At 40.5% G+C, this 19,840-nt stretch overlaps 2 protein-coding genes across 3 annotated transcripts; one reads left to right on the top strand and one right to left on the bottom strand.

Moving 5' to 3' along the window:
• The first annotated feature begins 5,875 nt into the window (after positions 1-5,875).
• LOC138208011 (gonadotropin subunit beta-1-like) lies at positions 5,876-7,554 on the top strand. The gene is made up of 2 exons (XM_069165633.1): positions 5,876-6,046; positions 7,300-7,554. Exons 1-2 carry the CDS (start codon positions 5,891-5,893, stop codon positions 7,501-7,503), a joined length of 360 nt encoding a protein of 119 aa, XP_069021734.1. The 5' UTR covers positions 5,876-5,890; the 3' UTR covers positions 7,504-7,554.
• Positions 7,555-13,880: 6,326 nt separating this feature from the next.
• Positions 13,881-18,815, bottom strand: arl14ep (ADP-ribosylation factor-like 14 effector protein). 2 transcript variants are annotated; one of them, XM_069165747.1, is made up of 5 exons: positions 18,630-18,815; positions 16,212-16,401; positions 15,994-16,119; positions 15,088-15,128; positions 13,881-14,436 (listed from the first exon to the last, which is right to left on the bottom strand). In XM_069165747.1, the coding sequence occupies exons 1-5, from the start codon at positions 18,698-18,700 to the stop codon at positions 13,941-13,943; spliced, it is 924 nt and encodes a 307-aa protein (XP_069021848.1). In that variant the 5' UTR covers positions 18,701-18,815; the 3' UTR covers positions 13,881-13,940. The 2 variants fall into 2 exon arrangements, with proteins under 2 accessions (XP_069021848.1, XP_069021849.1); XM_069165748.1 differs by having other exon boundaries at positions 14,128-14,440.
• Positions 18,816-19,840: the final 1,025 nt, after the last annotated feature.

Genomic DNA, 19,840 nt, shown 5'->3' with positions numbered 1-19,840 from the left:
ATAAAAAATAAATAAATAAATAAAAAATAAAAAAAAAAGCAGGAGGATTCTGTTCCTGCGGTCAAAACCAACGACCCGTGCCTCAAACCCGCGATGTCAGCGAGCTGTGCAACTCGGAGCTGTTTTAGACGTGGCTTCATATACAGCTTGTTTGAGCTTTTACACCCAAAGGAGGTTTTTCTTTTTTTTTTTTCTTTTTTTCTTTTTTTTTTTTTTATAGTTGTACATCAAAGTTATGAAGCAGAAAATCATCCCGGGCCCCCAGAAACCATCACCTCGTCCATCATTTCCAAATTGATTCCCAGTGGACGTTAATGTGACTTTACAAGGCAGGCCTTCTACTTATGGGGCTCTGGGAAAGAAAGAAAAAATAACACGCTCACTGTAAGGACTCCTCCTGCTTCTTCAGGTCTTCCTCTTTTTCTGCAGAACAAATCGGCTATTTTAGGAGCACAATATTGTGGTCAACGTGAAAGTCTTACCTGTGCCCTTTTCAGACAGCAGGTTGAGTATGAATAAGGTGTTTATGTAATAAAGGTATCAGTGCAGCGCTATGCATGGACGTAATAGTTTCAGCACCTCTTAATAAATCAATTTTCAGTGCAGATGCTCTTATTTTAAAAGGAATTACCAGCTGTTATATCGACCATTCAGAAATGACTAATGACGCGTTCTCCTCTGAATATGAGATTAATCAACGATGACTGGTGTTCATTAAAGACAGAATGCATGCTAACAGTGATGTATTTCAGCTGAGATTTCCTACAGGAAGTAGCACCTCAGAGGACAGGGGGGGGGGTGACTCTATAAAAGTCCTTGCAGCCTTTTTAGGGGGGGGATGGCGGTTCAGCAGGATGCGTGGGTGGGGGTGGAGGGGAACCTGAGTCCCTGGTGGCTGCAAGGGCAGACGGAGCAGCAGTTTGGATGAACCGTGGCTGCAGCCCAAGAACTTCTATTCCACTGTCACTGCAGACAATCCGGCTCATGGTGCAGTGCTAACTTTTCACTGAATGCGGCACATCGCAGAATACTTGGGAAATTCTATTGAGGGTTGGGACATGATTTTTGAATATTCTAATAGTTATTAAAAATCTCTTCAAATCGATTAGTACTTGTGCCGGTCGTTCTTCCATATTTCCCCTGTTCTCCTGGCGCCTGGTTGTAATGCAGTACTCCCATCAGAAGGTGGAGGTAATACGTGTATAAGATGTCTGCCAGCCGCCATTAAACAATCCGAATGATTTTTAGGGCCCGAGCACCGATGGTGCCAAAGCCCTATTGTTCTTCAAGGAATTATTATTCCGCGTCATTATTATTCTCCGTAAACAACTGCATTTTTGGAGGCTTTTTCATGTTCAAAAACTCATGAAAGTTGGTACACGCGTCTCTCTCGGTGAAAAATTGCGTATTTTAGTGGAGTCGTGAGTGGGCGTGGCCAAATGGTTCGCTAGCGGCCCCCAAACAGATGCCATGCAATTTGGTGAACATGTGTATCACACCGACATGTACCAAAAAGTTCCAAGGCACCATTACGTCAACTCAACAGGAAGTTCGCCATTTTGAATTTAGTCGCCATTTTTGGCGATTCACATGTTGTATTTTAACGAACTCCTCCTACAGATTTTGCTGGACCAATTTGAAATTTAGTCTGTGCACTCTTAACATGTTTGGAATTAAAAGTTATCAAAAGAATTCATTTTTGTCAGTCGGTGTGTCTGTGGCGGCCAAAAAGTGACCCAAAAATGACTTTTGGGTCACTTTTTACTGTAGTATGACTTAAAAAAAAAAAAACTCATGACAAAAGGGGGGAGGGGGGGCTCAAACCCCAAAACCTGAACCATTAATAGCAACCTTAGTGAAGTCGAATATTTTACCTGTTGAGTTAACTAGACTGCCGAGGCTCATTCTTCGGCGCCGAAGATAATCTAGTGGTCTACGACACCGTTTCAGAGCTGGAAACGACTTCATGAAGACACGGGTTTGAGCCCCATTCAGGTATTACACATGGATCTCAGCGGGTGAGTCCCCTTAATAAGCCGCACGGCAAGCGAGTCCCTCTAAGAGTAAGCCACATGGGTTCGGGTTTGTACGTGCAAGTCATATTAATACCAAACCAAAGGTCAACAACAATACAAAACTCCAACAAAAATAAAAATTCCCCAAAAGAGCCTTTTTTTTTTTTTTTCATATTTTGAACGTAGTATGACACAGTGGTGCACTGGTTAGAGCAGTTGCCTCACAGTGAGAACTAACTTGAGGCATGCATGTAAAAGGTCATACTCCAAAATATGATAAAAAAAAAAAAAAAGTCATCCAAAATATCCAAAGTATGTCGTCCAAAATATTCAAAGAAAAGTCATATGTTGTCCAAAATATGCTAAAAAAAAAAAAAGTCATACTATATATACTATTGCATGTTGTCCAAAAAGTGAGCCAAAATAAATTTTTGTATAGAGTATAGAGTATTGAGTTTTTGAAAATGTTAAAGCCGCCAAAAAAAGGCAATTTTTTTTTAAGACGAATAAGGAACGAGATCGAGAAAATCTTTTAAACTGCAAGCCGGAATATGCAGACCATCGCTTGCTGCACGTCGGGGAGCCGGCGGCCCCGACCTGCTGGATCCCCGACGTGCAGCGTGCGAGGGCCCGCATATCACTGCTTGCAGTTTTAATTTAAATTGTACTTTTTGCTTGAAAAACCCATCGCGTAGTTCTACAGTATGTTAATTTATACATGTACATGCACGCCACTACATTTTACTCTACACTTTTATCTGACAGTTATGTATACTGTAACTTTTCAGATTCAGATTTTACAGACAAATGATTTAATCATCTTAAAAGAATATGGATTAAACTAAACAACTGCATAGATGATAAATGATCTACACCAGAACATAGACTGTGTATAAAAGTGGATGGAGCCTCGAGGTCTGAAAAATGAGACCAATGCAGAAGTGCCATACAGTGCAATACCGCCGAGGGCCACTAGAGGCTGGTTCCAAAAAGCCTCTGGCTCAATAGACTCCTATTTAACTTCTCTCATGAAATACAAAGTTAATAAATTTTTTTCCTCAAGATATTTTGGTGTAAAGTCGCTCCTTCTTATTGGTTTTCTGGCAATGTATCTAAATGATCCCATCATTAATTAGACAAAAAGTACATCATTTTGGGGGGCGTTTCTGTTTGATTAACAAGTGTGTAGTGCAGTCAGGTTTCCTTTATCGGTGGGCGGGGCGTACTATCCTCCGCTTTCAAATCCGATTGAGTCAGAGCCTCCGCTCGCTCCTCCCCGGCTCATCCATATATGGTCACTTCTGGTTCCAGACCGCTCTGTGCAGGCAAGATTACAGCCGAAAAGTCTTCACAGCAGATCACAGCAGAACTTTTAGCTGCAGTAAAGTAATAGTTCATTCTGGATCCAAGTTAAAACTAAATTACACCTCGCTGATAAAAAATATTTTGGGGGAAACTTGGAAGTTGTAAAGTCATGATTCATACAGATCGATTATTTATACAAACTGAGAGTGTTAATGAGGTTTCCTGCTGTTGGAGACGTTGATGTAGTAGTCGTTAGATTATGCACAGAAATATATTCAAAGCACCGTGAGAAGCTTTTTTTTTTTTTCCTCTTCTCTTTCACTTTGATAGTGATTTTGAAAGATGCCACAATTACATAAAATAGAGGCTTTAAGTGGAAATAAAACAATGACTTAAATGTTTGTCAGTCAGGTGTCTTCATCTTTAACTGTTTAAATAATCGGAAGAACAAAAACTCTGAAAGCTTCTTTGATAACTTTCAGTATAACTTTTGATGATGCATTTCAAACATCACTTCAAACATATTGGTGGACAAAAATGACATATAATCGCTAAACTATATGTACGCAAAAAACAATGTGCACGACTTCCACTAATATGCTGAAAAAAATGACACACAAGGCAACGGAAAAGGATCACGACAAATTAATTACTGCCTCATATCAGTAATTTCCATGTGGGGGCAGATTTGTTTTGATATCTCTGCTGGTCCATCTGAGCCTTTCACTCATGTAATCTGAACGAGGTTTCAGAAGATATCGACTCGCTCCTCCTCGTGCGTGGGAGGAAAAGGCCTTGAGGCTGCGGGCCATCCCTGAACCGTTGGGGGGGAAAGAGACGAGGATTTGCTTTTAAGTCTAAACAGGTAAGAAAAAAATAGCAGCGAAGCAAGGCCGAGTAGATTAACAGGATTTATGAGCAGCAGTATTTAAGCAGGAGAGACAGTTGGCAGGTGGAAAGCTGTTACAGATGTTTTAGAGAGAACCCGACTTTCAGCTTCAGGTTCAGAGCAACAACAGAGCGCTACAGGTAGGTTTCACACGCCAACCAAGCTCAAAATGTTTTCACAATTCTGGTGTTAATGATAAAATGAGATTTCACGGTCATGAAACTGATTTGAACTTTTGAACTTTCTGTAACAAAAACAAATGATAAAACAGCCAAGTAAGAGAAAAAAAAAGCACCAGTTGCAGACTTACCTGTAAATAATTTAGTTAAAATATCTTCATATGCAATATATTGTATATTTATTGTTTAAATTGACTTTTATATATATAAATGTGACTTAAAGGTTTTTGCTGATGACTATTAGGTGGATATATATGAGGATGCAAGTGTGCATAGAGGGGTTTAATTAAAACACGGGCCTTAAAATTCAATGATCTCATTGATCATATTTGGCCTGCTGGTCTTCAATTTGTTTAAATTATTTATAACACAAAGTTTAATGAATATGTTTTAATCCACTCATGCCCGGGGAACACAGTTTTAAGTTAATAATTTAGTCTGGACAGTAATCTTCTGTCTTTTTGTTTCCTAAAGAAAACATTTTTACTCCCTGTGGTATCCACATGTAGATTTGGGTTTTCTTCTGCGGGTTCGGAGAGATCCGTGTCTGAGATTTCTTTCACCATCTCTGATGTCAGCATTCAAAATTTGCATGTTAAAAACAAACTTTACAGACAGAACACAGTTTTTCTTTTGAGTGCGGTGAGAAATGGAAACAATATTATTTTATTCTACTTTTTAGTACTTAAACTTAACAGAACTTGTTTTTTTTCACTGACTTAATGTTAAGATTATTTTATCAGTTTTTTATTAGATGCAACGACATCTGGTCACAGTATGTTGATTATTAAAAGTAATCTGCACAGTTTTTTATTGATTTGTTTGAGTTTTGTAACGTTGTTTTGTCTGTAAACTAATTTAATTTACCTCAGGTGGAAGCAGAAAGTTCAGAGATGGATATCTTTTCATCTAATCAAATACAAACTTGAGATATATTCTTTTAACAGAAACTAGCTGGATTGTTGTAATTTAATTTAAATCCTGATAGACGGTCTCCAGGAGGAACATTAATTTCTAGGTAAGTAAATCCTGTTAAAAGAAGCCCTCTGAAAATAACTTTGTTTTCCACTTTTAAATTGATCTCCACCATTATACATTTCATTACAGATTATACTCTCTTTATACAGGACATGCGTACTACTTACTACCACTACTACTAGTCCTGCGATGGTTCACAATCTGGCTTCAACAATGACACAGATTTCTAAAGCTCAGCTGCTCCTGATGCTGTCAGATATTAAACGCAGATGATTTCATTGTAATTGCAGAGGTGTTACAAGTCTAAAATGTTTTAAACGAATCTCTACTGTAGATCAAATACCGCCGTTAATCCACAATCCCTGAACCATTTAATCACCACGGAGTTGACGCACGGCGAGGCTCACACACTTTAATCCACATGAATTTGTTGGATCCTCTGACATGTTGTTTTTTTTTGAAGTGTCTGATGTTGAGACCTGATCCCCTCTTGTGGCAGGCGTCTGCGCTGCACCTGGCAGAGGATGCAGCTGGTTGTCATGGCAGCTGTGCTGGCACTGGCGGGGGCAGGGCAGGACTGCCTCGACTGTCACCTGACGTCCTACACCATCGAAGTGGAGAGCTGTGGCACCACCGAGTACGTCAACACCACCGTGTGTGTAGGACACTGCTACAACGAGGTGACGGATGACTCAAACTCTCAACATATTGAACATATTGCCTCCAACTTGTTTATGATAATGAACGAGACTGATGACACTCCGCATTTAGTCTGCTTTTATGCATGAATATTTTAATATATTTTATTTTTCTATGGCGAGCTTGAGGACTTTTTTTTTTTTTTTTTTTTCACCTTACAACTTTATCACATATACATGTAGACAGTTACAGTAAATCAGGATGAAAAGAAATTATAAGCTAAAAGGTTAAACCAGTAGTTTTATGACCTCATAAATTGTAGATATATTAACGTACAGAATGTGTCTCAATTGAACCAAACTTACGGATGTGAATAAACCTTTAACAGTGACAGACGTCCTATTAGGTGTAGTTGTGGACAAGAATCAGTTCATTTCTGAACACAGAGGTGGAGGCAGGAATTTCAGAGCTGGACAAATAGAAACTAGATTATGACATCTTAAAGAAATATTACTAACGTCAGTGTTATTTAAGGAGGCTCAGTTCAAACCAAACTCACCTCATTTTACAGTTCATTCGTAGAAAAATCTTTCAACCTTGTGGTTTATTCGCCGTTTTGGTTCTGTCACTTTTCAAAATAAAAAGCGTCGCAGGAGTCCTCGATGCACGAATACCGCTCTGATATCGCTGCACATCCTCCTGGGATCTCTGCTCAGACAGATGTAGGAGGAGCAGCTCTTTATGAAAACCAAAAGCATCATGCAGGACCCCACACACCTTCTCTGCGTCGCTTCTCAGTGGCTCTAATAGGATTAATAGACGGAGCTCAACCTTTCATTCAGTGGCTGAGCGCCTCTTTGATCTGAGCCCCGTCACAGCCAACCTCGTTCCACGCCGGTGATTGTGTGTCACAATCTATTTACATTTGTATCCATTCATTTTGAAATTTTAATGTGAATCTGTTCATCATTACCTTATTCGTGTTTAATATGTGATTACATTATCATGAAATCTCAATCATTTTAAAAACCTGTCAAGGAAGTAAAGATTATAGGAGGTTTTAATCCAGTGTTTGACATTATGGTCGCCATATCACGCTGTGTCCTTTTTCTCATTCGTCTTGTTTGAGTGAGAACGAAGACCAAAGTCCGCCGTTATATGCGTTCAGTTGAAATGATCACAGTTCACATTCATCTGATGTTTCAACCCCGATTATTCTCATTTAAAAGCCGAGATGGCTCTGGCGCAAAAAGCATCATCCTTTCATGTTTTTAAATGCCGGTGTTGATGACAGGATCCCGTCTACATCAGCCATCACGAGTGGCCCGAACAGAAAATCTGCAACGGCGACTGGTCCGAGGAGGTGAAGTTCATCGAAGGGTGTCCAGAGGCCGTCAAATACCCCGTCGCCAGAAACTGCAACTGTATCGCGTGTAACACGGAAAAGATGCACTGCGGCCGCGACCCGGCACACATACCCAACTGTGTGGCCGTTTAAAGAACCCCCATGTTCTTCCTCCTGATTATCTTTGTGCCACTTTGACGTTAAATAAACAGGTATCGCTGACGTTTCTGTGTTTTTCTCTTCCTTCTTTTTTTTTATTTTTTTATTTTTTACAACATTCATTGTGTTTTAAATTTTCTCCTTTTGTATGTTGAAGTAACGACGGCCACACCGACATTACTTTTTGATCAAAATGATCAGTCAGTCTGTGGCAGCACATTTCAACCTGCTCTGTTCTCCAACAATTGGCCAAAATGTCAAAAGTCACGGCAGAAGAAATTGTCTGTAGATGCGGCAGAGAGATGGTGACTTTTAGAGTCTCTGAGAGATTAAATGTCTGACCAACAGTTTCCCTTTTTTTTTTTTTTTTTTTTAACCCTGAACGAGGCGACCGACCCCCACAATTCAATAATCCTGCGACTCAGGTTTTTCACGCCGAGAGCGGGAGGTCATCCGTGAGAAAATGAGAAGGACTCGCTTCTTTTTTTTTTTTTTTTTGACAGCTGGAAATGAAAATATAGAGTTTGCGTCCAAAAGCTCCACTAAATGTTCCTGCTGATCCGCAGCTCTCTTCAGGAGGCTTCACCAGAGAGAGGTAGAAATAGCTTCGTAGGGAAAAATCCTCAAATCTCTTACAACTCCTTGTACCCTTGCAATGTCATAATGCTGCAGATATAATGTTAAGTACTTAAAGCTGTTTCTGTGTTTCCAGTCTATATATGCTGAGCTGAGCTCTCCCGGCTTCAAATTCATGGACTGAACTAGAAATCAAATAAGTGTAATTCCTCTTAATGCTAGTGTCCAGTAGATTCTGTGTATTTGAATGTATTGCCTCCATCTTAACACTTTTCCAAATGTTCGCTGCTCACTCCAGCCAATATTAGATTGTTTTATGATGTCTCATTTGCTCTGTACTTCAGATAACTTCTGTCTGAAAATACAGAAACTGCCAACATTGTGTGTTTGGATTTGAGGAGGCCTCAATGTGAATACAAAGCAAAAAAAAAACAAAAAAAAACGGACTCAGTATCAGAAGTCAACCAGTAGAATCAGTGTTTGACATTTTGTCTGCAGGACCGCATTAAAATTCAGGACAGTAGAATCCAACAGTCCACACAGTCAGAACTAATGGACATATCTGCAGGGAAATGAGAAGAGGAATAAAGCAGCTCTCTACACTGACGTCTGCTGAACTCTCATCGTTTCATCTTGGAAAAAGGCTTGTTTTTAAAAGCAGGTGCATCTTCTACGTCTGCGGATGGTTTGTTTGAAATCGTATTAATCCAGAGGCTTGAATAAACCCGAGGCTCCTGCTGACGATACACGCAGCAATAAGCTTTTAACTACCTTCAGTGTTGTGACTTGGCATTACACCAGTTTGATCCTAACAAGATCTGCGCAGTGTATAATTTAAATGAACTGTATATTGCGTTGTCAGCATTCCTTCCACGACCGGCGACCCTACCCTGGCAGATGTCGGTTTGATGTGCCAGTTTGGAAGATTTTTTTTTTTTTTTTCAGGACTGTGAAATCGTTGTATATATCTTTTCTGACAAGGCTTTTCTCATTAATTGAGTGCCCCATAAATTTAGTATTGCGCTGCCGTTACGTTGAGAAACTAACAAGAGATAGATTAAACAAAGCAGCGGAGTATACTCGTAGACTACGAGCTCTAACTACAGTAGATCGTGCATTTCCGATAATGCAACTCGGCAGCGTTTTACATGAACTCGTTCCATCTCTGAGGTCGCGTCACAGCAACCGGTCCGCATCTATTATAAAAGCGCCATCTTAACCAAGGTCGCAGAGAATTGCACGTTCCCTGAAGATTGAAGACTGAAATCCATGCAGCATCGGTTGTGCTTTATTTTTGTTGCATTAAAATGTGTCAGAGTTGCAGTTGAGACGTTTTAGACCACGTTCAATAACATCTGCGTTTACTGACTTAGCGTTATTTTACTCTCTAATTTCTAGTTTTGATGAGGCGTGGCAAAAATTTTAATTTTCTTTCGAGGGTATTTCAAATTTTGCTCTGGTCTGGTGATAAAGACAAGTAAACTCAAAATTGCCTTTGATCCAGAGAGCCCAAGGTTGTAAACTTGGGTCTCACAGTTTTGCACTGACTGTTACTGACTGAATTTAGGGATGTTTTGTCAGGTGGAAGTTTAAAAAAAAAAAAAAAAAAAAGAACAAAAAAGAACAAAAAATAGCTTAAAGGGTTAAAAACTCATCAAGAGAATAAACCGCTGCCGGCTACTAAGCTGGTAGCGTGAAGGTCAAAGCCGAAACGCCTTTAACAAGTAAAACAATCGATGAAATGATCAACGATCGCAAAAAGAGGTCAGAAGAGAAACACGCCGTGGGATTATTACAGAACGTTTCCAGACCGATGCGGTCTGAAGAAAAAAAAACAACATGCGAGAAACAAAGTATTTGTTGGACACAGAAATGTTTCCAGAGTCTCGATGCAGCGATAACGGAGCCCGCGGGGCGAAGCTGACCTGAGCGCCTCGCAGAGGAGGGCGAGCCGGCGTGTAGAGATGGACCGTGACCCGGAGGCACCGCCGCTTTCTCACTCTTTCGCAACATCAACATTTGCCGTTTTCCCGACACGAGCAGCCCGAGGCGTTCGTCCAGCAGAGGGTGTGACATCATCTCCGGCAAGGAATCTGGACATAAGATACAGTTTTCAAGAAGAGCAGGAACCACCAGCGCCTGACGAACTACCCGAAGGCATCATTTCTGCCGCTTACAGCTTCGGTTAAATGACGTGAATCGATTTCCCCCCCGCCCCCCCCCTCCCCCCCACCGAACTGTAGAGCCACATTTGGAAAATCAATCTCTTGTTAGTTTCATATTTATGGACAAATCCCACTTTTAAATCGATCCTGTAATTAATTTCCTCAGCTCGAGGCCGTCCAGAAAAATGTTGATAAAATCTGAGGTTACATTTCAGAGATAAGCAGCTCACAAACCAACACGCTTCAGCTTTCTTGCCCGCGGTTCAGATTTATCAGTGGATTAGCAGGACGGTAAATTAATTCAGGGCTCGGGGGGTCATTTTTCTGTTATTTTTCAATTAGTGTTCATAAATTCTGAAAGCCCGAAGTGAGCTCTTTAAATTCAGAGAACGGATCGGACCAACAGTTCAAAACCCAAAGATATTTAATTGAAGACAGAGGAAGGCGGCAAATCGTCACATTCAAAAAGCTGCAACCAGCTAATATTTGGTATTTGGAGTCTACCACGTTGGTCCCCACTGAAATATCTCAACACCCATTGGCGTGAAATTTGGTGCAGACGTTCGTGTCAGCCTCAAGGTGAACTGCGATCCCTTAACTCTTAATGTCGTACTTTCATCAAGTCAGAATTTAAAGCCGTTCGCACACGAATACCTGCAAAGCTGAAGATGTCGTCGTCGCCCTCAGTCACGTTTTCTGCTCCGAGATAATTAGCAAAAGATTAGCGCACTAAACCGAAACGGCGCCGATCGGGAATATAAAAGCCCGTCGAGCTGTAGTTGTGGGCGTCGGCGTGGTAAAGTTATAGCGCTCGGCCGAAAGCACACGTTTCCCGTCGATGGAATTTTCCATTTTACTGAAGCGCCTGGGAGTTCGTCGGATTCACGATCGAGCGGAAGAAGCGACGGCCCTCTCACGTCGTCTTCCAGTCAGACCTTCGACTTCCTCGCCTTCATCCCGCAGACTCGCGCGCAGACTGCGGTTCGGTGTGAACACTGCAGGCGTGACATCCGCCGACACGTTCCCGTCCGTCGGGGTCACGGCGTCCTTTAATAGCGGCTTGTTGTTTTTTTTTATCCGGCGGCTCCCCGGAGGTTCGCAGCTCGCTGCTCACCGCCGCAGCCAATATTGATCGAGACGTTTTATCAAGTTTATAGACGAGCCTGTCGACCTGTTTCCTCTGCCGGAGGCAGGGAATAGACACGATGATGTAGTGGATGGCTTCATGACCGGCCGTGATGGATCGAGATCGGGACGGGCTGTTTATCGATGTTGTATCGCGGTATGAAACTAAATGTCATCTCAGATTTTGGATATCGTAACATTTTGACACGGCAGGAGTGATGTCACAGTCAAGTGAAGAAACGTTTGGAATTTGCTCGACTGTTTTAGGCTTTATATTATTTGTCTTAGAATTAATTTAAAAAAAAAAAAAAAGCCTTTATTGTCACTTTACAAAATACGAGATTTGGAGTGCTGCTCCTGATCAGTGCAATTTGAAAAGACAAAGCATATACGCACAAAAAAAACCAACAGACAAACAAAGACACGTCCTAGAAATATAGAGATATAATAAATACTTATAAAATGGAGAAATAAATCAACATATTGAACTTAAGTGAATCTCACACCAAGGGTGTTTGTAAAAAGTGGCTCAGTGGTGGTCAGATGAGGAAATTAAGTTTCTGAGTTCAGGGAAAGAAACTATTTTAAAGTCTGTTCCTGCAGCTGTTAAGTCATTTTATCCACATTGTTAATGATTATTTATTAAATATACCGCATGTATGATAATGGCTGACTCAGCTCTGACGGTGCAGATGAATATTTACTTTGCAGGACTTTGCTGACGAATGCTGTTACGATGTGTTACTTTGCTGTTTTGTACTTTCCTGCATCTGTTTCATGTTTTTTATTTTTATGTGGTATCCTCCTGATTTTAACTGATGTGTTTTTAGCCCAAACTGTAAAAGCAGCCGGGCTCTACGTCACATTTCAGTGTCAGCTGTCTTTGGAAAAAAAAAAAAAAAAAAAAAAAAAAAAAAAAATCTCCTGAACTCCTGAGCTGCTGCAGCACAAATTGTCCCTCTGGGAAAATATTTAAAACTCAAATTTAAATGTGGAACAAAACTCGCGTCGCCGTGATGAATGACTTGTTTGCATCGACTCGCTCTCTGCTCTCGTCGACGGGAGTTTTTTATAAATATTAATAAGCTTTATTTATATGCAGCCCTTTCAAAATGAGCTAAAGAAAATGCGGTGTGAACACAGTGGCGGTGAAAAGCACAAATAACACAACAGCACTCCTACATTTGATAAAACAGCAGGGGTTTTTTGTGACGTTATGTAATCTTGACTGCACACATTTCTCTTCCAAGACCACGAGCGCTTGCATTTTATTTACATGAATAAATATCTCACCGGTTTAATTCCTCAACGTTCAGAAATTTGGCAGCGCCCTGGTGTTCACCACCGGCTAACCCCCCCCCCCTCCCCTCCCCCCGTGGACACGAACAGAGGATACCTGCGTGACATTTGACCTCCGGCTGAGCTCAAGGACAGCAGGATGTGGAGAAATGAGACGTCGCCTGTCTGAGGGGCTGCGCAGGTCTTTCTTTAGCCGGCGTGATGAAGTGCTGTCAGGCCGGCTGCCGGCTGCCTCGGGTCGGGACGTACAGCAGGAAATGAAAAGGACGGCTCTCCAGTGTGATCGGGGCAAAACACGACCTCGTGGAAATAAAAATGAATCACACGTCAGGTTTAATTTACCAGCTGGATTACTGAGGTGACTCCACGCACACACATTGATGAATGCTTCCAGTTGTTACGAGGCCTTGGCGTGACGGAGGAAGGATTAGCTTCGTCCTCCAGCTTGCCTCTGATCGATCACAGATGCTCCGATCACCGACGTCCTGACCGTCAAACCACACCGAGCCTCCTGTTTATTTATTCTGACTCAGTTGCACGAAGCAGCTCGTCATGTGTAGTTTATAATAATTTGCGTCCAGTTTAGCACAAACCACGATGCGTTTCTTAAATGCTCCTTTACCTCTCATCTATTTGTCATTTTATTTATTTGCTCTAGTTTTAATTGACTTTTTTTTTTTTTTTTTTTTTTAAATGACCTTCTTTATGATCTGTAATCTTGTTTCAGATCAACAGTTGTGACTGTGATGAGCGTAAAGAACCAAGATTTCTGAGTGGAGATTTAGCGAGAACTAATTAATATGAAGGTGTTGTTGTGAAGTTTGAACACTGCAAAGTGTTTTTCTCCGTTTACTGTAAAATACTCAGTGGTGAAATAATGGAAAATTTCACTGTTTATTATTTACGATTATTGATTAATGTAAGTTTTCTTGTATATTTTTGGTCCAACCTTTTTTAAACTATATAGTTCACTTATCTTTCTTAAATTTTTACTGAAACTCTTAATCTCTTCAGCTCTTTAAATGTTTTGCGTTCTCGTCAGCTGCCCGTTTCAAACGTGTTTTCTCTGCTGTAAAAACCCAATTAGACAAGAAATTTAAAATGTTCTTAAAAATATAAAAATTATGACAAACTTATTTTAAAGCAATAACACTCTAAAAAAATTCAGCAACTTTCACTTGAATTAGTTGGATATTCAAGGTGAGGTGAAACATGATCTTACTTTATTCCCACCTTTGGAAATGTCACAGTAAAACAGCACAGACATTAAAAATCAAGAAAACATTTATTGACATTAATTGGCACTGGAAAAAAAACCAAAAAAAACCTGAAGGAAATACAAACACAGATTTTAAGAACGGAGTTTCTACCAATCTCTGATAAATATTCATTATTGTTGTGGAAGATTTCTTTAAAAGCGTCACCGTCTTGAATGCGCCGTCGGTCTGACTTGCATCCGAATCCCCGGAGAGGCCGTTTGACTTCCCAGAAGCCCCCTGACACCATCTGATTGAGCATCGAAAAGATGCGCTGGAAGCTAGACAGCAAACTTGTTCCGGATGATTTCTCCCCCCTCCACCTCCACCTGCTCGTACAGCCACTTCCTGTCGCAGCGGCACTCCACGCCGCACTTGCGCGATCCGCACTCGGGGCACGGGTAGAAGCATCCCATGCAGTCCACGTCCAGACAGTCGCACATGTCCTTGCCGTTGGAGAGCAGCCGGCCTTTGTTGTCGTACACTCTGCTTTTGGCTCCGACGGCCTGCCTGATCAACAGTTCAAACTGACGTGATGTGATCTCTTCACTCGGATGCAACAGGCTGAGTTAGATGTGTTGAAGCGTTTTACTTACCCCCCCTCCTCCTCCCTCCCTCCAACCCCCCCCCCCCCCCCCCGGAGGTTTTCTTTTAATTACTTTTTCAGTTTTATTTATGTCTGACATCATGACAGTGTAAAAAGGATCGGCGCTGAATATAAACTGCGTCCGACGCATTCTGGCAAAGTCAATTAACACCACGCAGCGTTCAGCGAGGTGTAAAAAAAAAAAACCCAACCTGGAAACACTTTCGGCTTTCACTTGGTTAAACTTAACTTAACGGTCAAACTTAGTTTCATATTTAAATATATATGATTAAAACAACCCAGAACCTGAAGAGACATCCAAGTTACTGAAAACTCTTGCAGGATTGGTTATCACCAGTTTGGGATGTTCAGTTTATTCCAGCTGTTGTTTTGTCATAAAGTGCTTTTATTTTTTACAACAAAGTTCTCTAAACTATTCTAATTACTACTTCCGAATATAAATCGCTCATGTTTTTTTTGTTTTTTTTTCCTACTTTACACTTTTACTAGTCAGGTGACCTCAAGCTGGAGCTGACTGGGACTCTTAAAGGGACAGTAAACTCTCTCTCACCTGTCAGACAACTGTTTTCCTCCACGGCCGCCTCGTCCGCCCTACAACAACACAAATGAGTACATTTCATGTTGCGGTAACTTACCTCCACAATAAGTTATACATTTGCTATATTTAACCATAAGATAGAAGACAGACGTCTGAAGTCCATCGGGCCCAGTTCAGACAAAAGATTCACAACGAGAGGATTTGAAACTTGCAGCGACTCCCAGTTCTCCCGTCTGCAACACTCTGGAAGCTGCCAGTTTACACCACGGCAACCAGACCGGGACGATGTGACATCTCCATAGCAACGACTCTCAGTACATCCGTTTTAACTGACGGCCCTTCTTTTTTTTTTTCCAGGCTTTTTTGTAGTTGGGAATAATTTGCAGGGGTCTTAAAACATGAATGAGCATCGTGATAGTAAGTTAGTGGCAACGGTTCAGAGCAGTTTCAACGTTTAGAGGAGTTTCTGTCTCCTCTAATGATCAGAAACAAAAACACCAACTGTTGCGCCTTACTGTATAAAAACTGCGTCACAGGTGACAGCGTCAGCTGGTTTGAGTCGAGCTGAGACGGGTCAGTTCACGCTGCTGTAACTTCTCCCTGCGACAGTTTGATCTCGTCGCGAGTCTTCAGTCTGAATCTGATCTTAAAACAGCGCAGCGACTGTTTCCGGCGATCCGATTTAACCGGTGGATGCTGGAGAACGTTCTGCTGAAGCTCTAAGCCTCCGACAACAAATACGTGAGCGTCCTATACTAAAGCTCCACCAGGTGCACCTTTATTAACAACTTAAAAAGTTAAGGAATCCTTGAAAAAAAAGAATTGGCTTGTGTACACGCCGATTTAAAGTAAATGAGCTTTTATGCTCAAAAACACTAATTCGATACTTTGAAGAGTTGAACACAACAGGAAACTCACCCTCATGCCTCCTCTCTTGTCCCTGCGTAGGACCGCCTCTCTCGCTCGGTCTCTGTCTGCTTGCGTCGCCAGCTGAGGGACGACGTTCGTCTCCTTCGGTATGACGCCTCTTTTACGCAGCTCGATCTGTGGAATTGTCCCAGATATTCACTTCGCGTAAAAGAAGAACGGGCTCAACTCGTTTAGGCCGCGGACAAACGGTCAGGAGAAAAACGCACCTTGGAGGAGTCCTGGGTGAATATGGTGGGCACCGCATCCTCTCGCAGAAACTGCTTGCCGTTGTAGTCCCTGAAGCAGTCGGTCCTGAAGTGCTCCGAGCAGAGGCAGGTGTTGGTGGTCGGGATGAAGTTCTTCATCCCCAGGCTGTTCACCCATTTGCCGGCAAGTTGAGGTTTGCTGAGAGGAAACCTGGTGCGCAGGAGAGAGAGAGAGAGGAGAGCGTTTAAAACCCGGCAGCAGGATGTTGAGTTCAGCCGCCGTGCAAACTGTCTATCAAAGTAGACGATTTAAACACTCGACAACTCAGCGCAGAGGACAGAAAACATTCTTCGGCAGGAACATAAAGCTGAAGTATTAGTTGTCTTAACAGCAGTTCGAGCTGCTTTCCAAAATCTGAAAAATGCTGAAAACTTTTCCTTCTGCTCAAAATATTCATGTGGACAAATTAAACTGTCTGAAGCGTCAACAGGGGCCTAAATTTCATACAAAATGTCATCGATAATGTCAAGTAAGTTATTGTGACACACAGCCGGGGGCCTCGGGTACAACAAAAGCGACTGTTTATTCAAACAAATGCATTTGGGTTCACAAGCATCACTTCAATAAAGCTCTGCTGAGTAGTGAACAACAATCTCTCGTCTCTGTGTCAGTCCTTGACCCCACCCCCCCACCCCCACCCACCGCCCTGGGGGAGAGCTGCACTGCTGCTTATCTTCATGTGAACCAAAGCACCTTGAGACACAGGAAGAGACTCCCTGAGACATACTGGGATTATTTACGATGAGCAGGTCAGCGTACTCAGCGTAGCCACTTGGTGAAGGGAGAACTGACAGATTGTAGTACAAGGCCTCTTTCCACACATAGAAAATGGTAAATATATAGAAGAGAGGGATTTTTCTCCATCAAATAATATAATAAGTAATCCCGCAAGTAGATAGATAGATAGATACTTTATTAATCCCACAAGGGGAAATTATTTCGCTACAGCAGCATTATAGGTACAGGAAAAGCAATAAAACAACAGTAAAAAAATCTGAAATATAAAAATGCACCGTATATACAATAAATAGAATAAAATAGAATAATCAAATTCAATTAAAACTAACTAAACAATAGTGCAAAGATTTAAACAAACAAGAAAAACAGACAACCAGCGGTGTAGAAGTGTTGAGCGTCTTCAGTGCAGGTTTGTCACTAATTCTTGGTTGAATCACCTCCAATTTACGTCCGAAAGCCTCGTCAGACATTTCTGGTGTTTACAATGTTTTTTTTTAAATATCTTTTAGTATTTGATTATATTTTAGTATTTATATGTATTATGAGGTTATTATGTGATTAATATCCCCCGCTACACTGCCATCAGGAATCTTTTTTGACTCCCGGTTAGACTTATAAAGTTGTGTTAACAACATACAGGTGAGTTTAACATTTGATGTGTGTTCACATTATCAGGCTCTTTTAAAAACAACAACGCGTGTTGAAATGCAGCAGCGGAAAATATTTGCAACAGGCCATCTTCATCTTTGGGGTGAATCTTACTTCTAATTTCTCACGTAACTTAAAGTTGTTCACTGGTGGTAAAGCTGTATGCTGCTGCGTTATTTGCATACTTACATCAATACAGTGGTGGCATAAGTACTCAGGTCATTTACTTAAATAAAAGTACAAATGTAACAGTGAAAATACTTCAGTGTGCTTCAAGTTAAAAGTCCTGCATTTAAAACTTTACTTTGGTAAACGTCTGTCTTTTCATCAAGTCAAACATATTTAAATAAAATGGAAAAACTCACGTAAAAAAGTACAAAAACTGCATTTCAAGTTGCGAGTTTGGTTGAGTACATATTAATACCATATTATACCATATTTAAACCATATTAATACCAAATTATACCATATTTAAACTATATTAATACCATATTATACCATATTTAAACCATATTAATACCATATTATACCATATTTAAACCATATTAATACCATATTATACCATATTTAAACTATATTAATACCATATTATACCATATTTAAACCATATTAATACCATATTATACCATATTTAAACTATATTAATACCATATTATACCATATTTAAACCATATTAATACCATATTATACCATATTTAAACCATATTAATACCATAAATATGCAACATTAATAGATGACACTAGATGAGGTTGAGATATGAGCTACAATAACAGCGTTAGCTCTGAATTGCACCTGAACGCGTTTACCAATGCAAATATTGTTTTCCTTTGAAATTGAACACTTATTTTCAGCGGCCAACCGGTAATAAAAAAATAAAATAAAATAAAAAAAAAATAAAAAAAAAAAATCATCCGTGTCAGTTTTATCAAATTAACGTTGAGGCGAAAGTGTAAAACTTCAGCGCCTCCGCTCATCCGGGGAGCAAACTTACCTGTAAAATCGTATTTCCGACCCTTTGACGAACTTGTTGTTGCACCCTGTTGCCGCACAAATAACGGGCATGGTGTCCTCTCTGCAGAAACTTCGCGATGATGCAAACAATTGTGCACGAAAGACCGGACAGACAGCAGTTTGTGCTCTTTTCGCTCGGCTTCTTCTGCTTCTTCTTCTTCTTCTTCTTCTTCTTCTTCGGCAAAGAAAATGAAACCTTACTTCCGGTTCTGCTTTGGAACAGTCTGCCCTCCAGCGGCGGGGTTGTGTTATTACTCAGAATATAGATTATTGCGCCATTTTACTAAAACGACTTTCAGAGTTTGACTTTGTGTTTTGAATATGTGATTTTCACTGGTACTGAAATGTATTTTTTTTTTTTTATTTTTTTTTTAAACATTTTTAGGACCCTCAATGCTTCTTCTATCACTAGCTGGTATAACTATGACACCAGTTAGTGTAGTGAATGTATTTATTAGTCTATGAAGGTGTGTAAGGTTGTTTTTTTTACAGATGCAATTTAAATATTTGTTTGTTTGTTTGTACTATATGGCAACACAGATTATTGAAGGTGTTTATGCACTGAATTTGGGGCAAATTATATATATATAAAAAAAAAATGTAGCTATGGGACTTTGTTGCCCTTTGTTTGACCTGTCAGGGCCATTAATGCCTGTAACATCAACCCAAAAATAGTAAAACAATGACAGGGAGAATTTTCTGCAGCGTGTACTTTTCCTTTTGATCCCTTGGTATTTTTTTTCCTTAAATCCTAAAAAAAAAACCTTCCCCAATGACCCTTAAAGGGCTCCGTACTAATATGTTTACGTAGGTAAGAAGGTTTTGAATGCAGGACTTTAACTTGTAGTGGAGTATTGTCACATTTGAGGTATTAGTACTTTTTTCTTAGGCTCAATAAAGGACCTGAAAACTTTTTCCACCACTGATCCTCTCACACGGGAACTAAAGCCCCCTAGATTAATTAATCTTCCCCCCTGTCACCCCCAAAAAAAACAAAAAAACAAAAGATAAGATCAAACAAGATAGGATAAGACTTTATTAATCCCACTGTGGGAAAATGTTGTCATCACAGCAGCATTTAGGGAAAAAAGGTGCACACAATGAGAAAAAAAATTACAAATACGTATACAATAAAATAAGATAGATCAAAAATAATTATTAGGTTAGGGTTAGGTAGTTACTTTATTAATC

This window comes from Embiotoca jacksoni, unplaced genomic scaffold (assembly GCF_022577435.1).
Source record: "Embiotoca jacksoni isolate LCO1_2020_lvr unplaced genomic scaffold, fEmbJac1.0.p SCAF_35, whole genome shotgun sequence".
NCBI classification, from domain to species: domain Eukaryota; kingdom Metazoa; phylum Chordata; class Actinopteri; family Embiotocidae; genus Embiotoca; species Embiotoca jacksoni.
Note: the sequence above shows the minus strand (reverse complement) of the source record. Positions and strands in the feature narration are given on the sequence as shown.

Bases quoted from the DNA above. Each gene is read 5' to 3' on its own strand.
- LOC138208011 (XM_069165633.1), top strand. From the start codon at position 5,891: ATGCAGCTGGTTGTCATGGCAGCTGTGCTGGCACTGGCGGGGGCAGGG. The intron at 6,047-7,299 runs GTGACGGATGAC...TGTTGATGACAG, and splicing joins TAGGACACTGCTACAACGAG to GATCCCGTCTACATCAGCCA.
- arl14ep (XM_069165747.1), bottom strand. From the start codon at position 18,700: ATGCCCGTTATTTGTGCGGCAACAGGGTGCAACAACAAGTTCGTCAAA. The intron at 16,402-18,629 runs GTAAGTTTGCTC...CCTGCGCACCAG, and splicing joins TCGGAAATACGATTTTACAG to GTTTCCTCTCAGCAAACCTC. The intron at 15,129-15,993 runs GTGAGTTTCCTG...GTGTTGTTGTAG, and splicing joins ACAAGAGAGGAGGCATGAGG to GGCGGACGAGGCGGCCGTGG.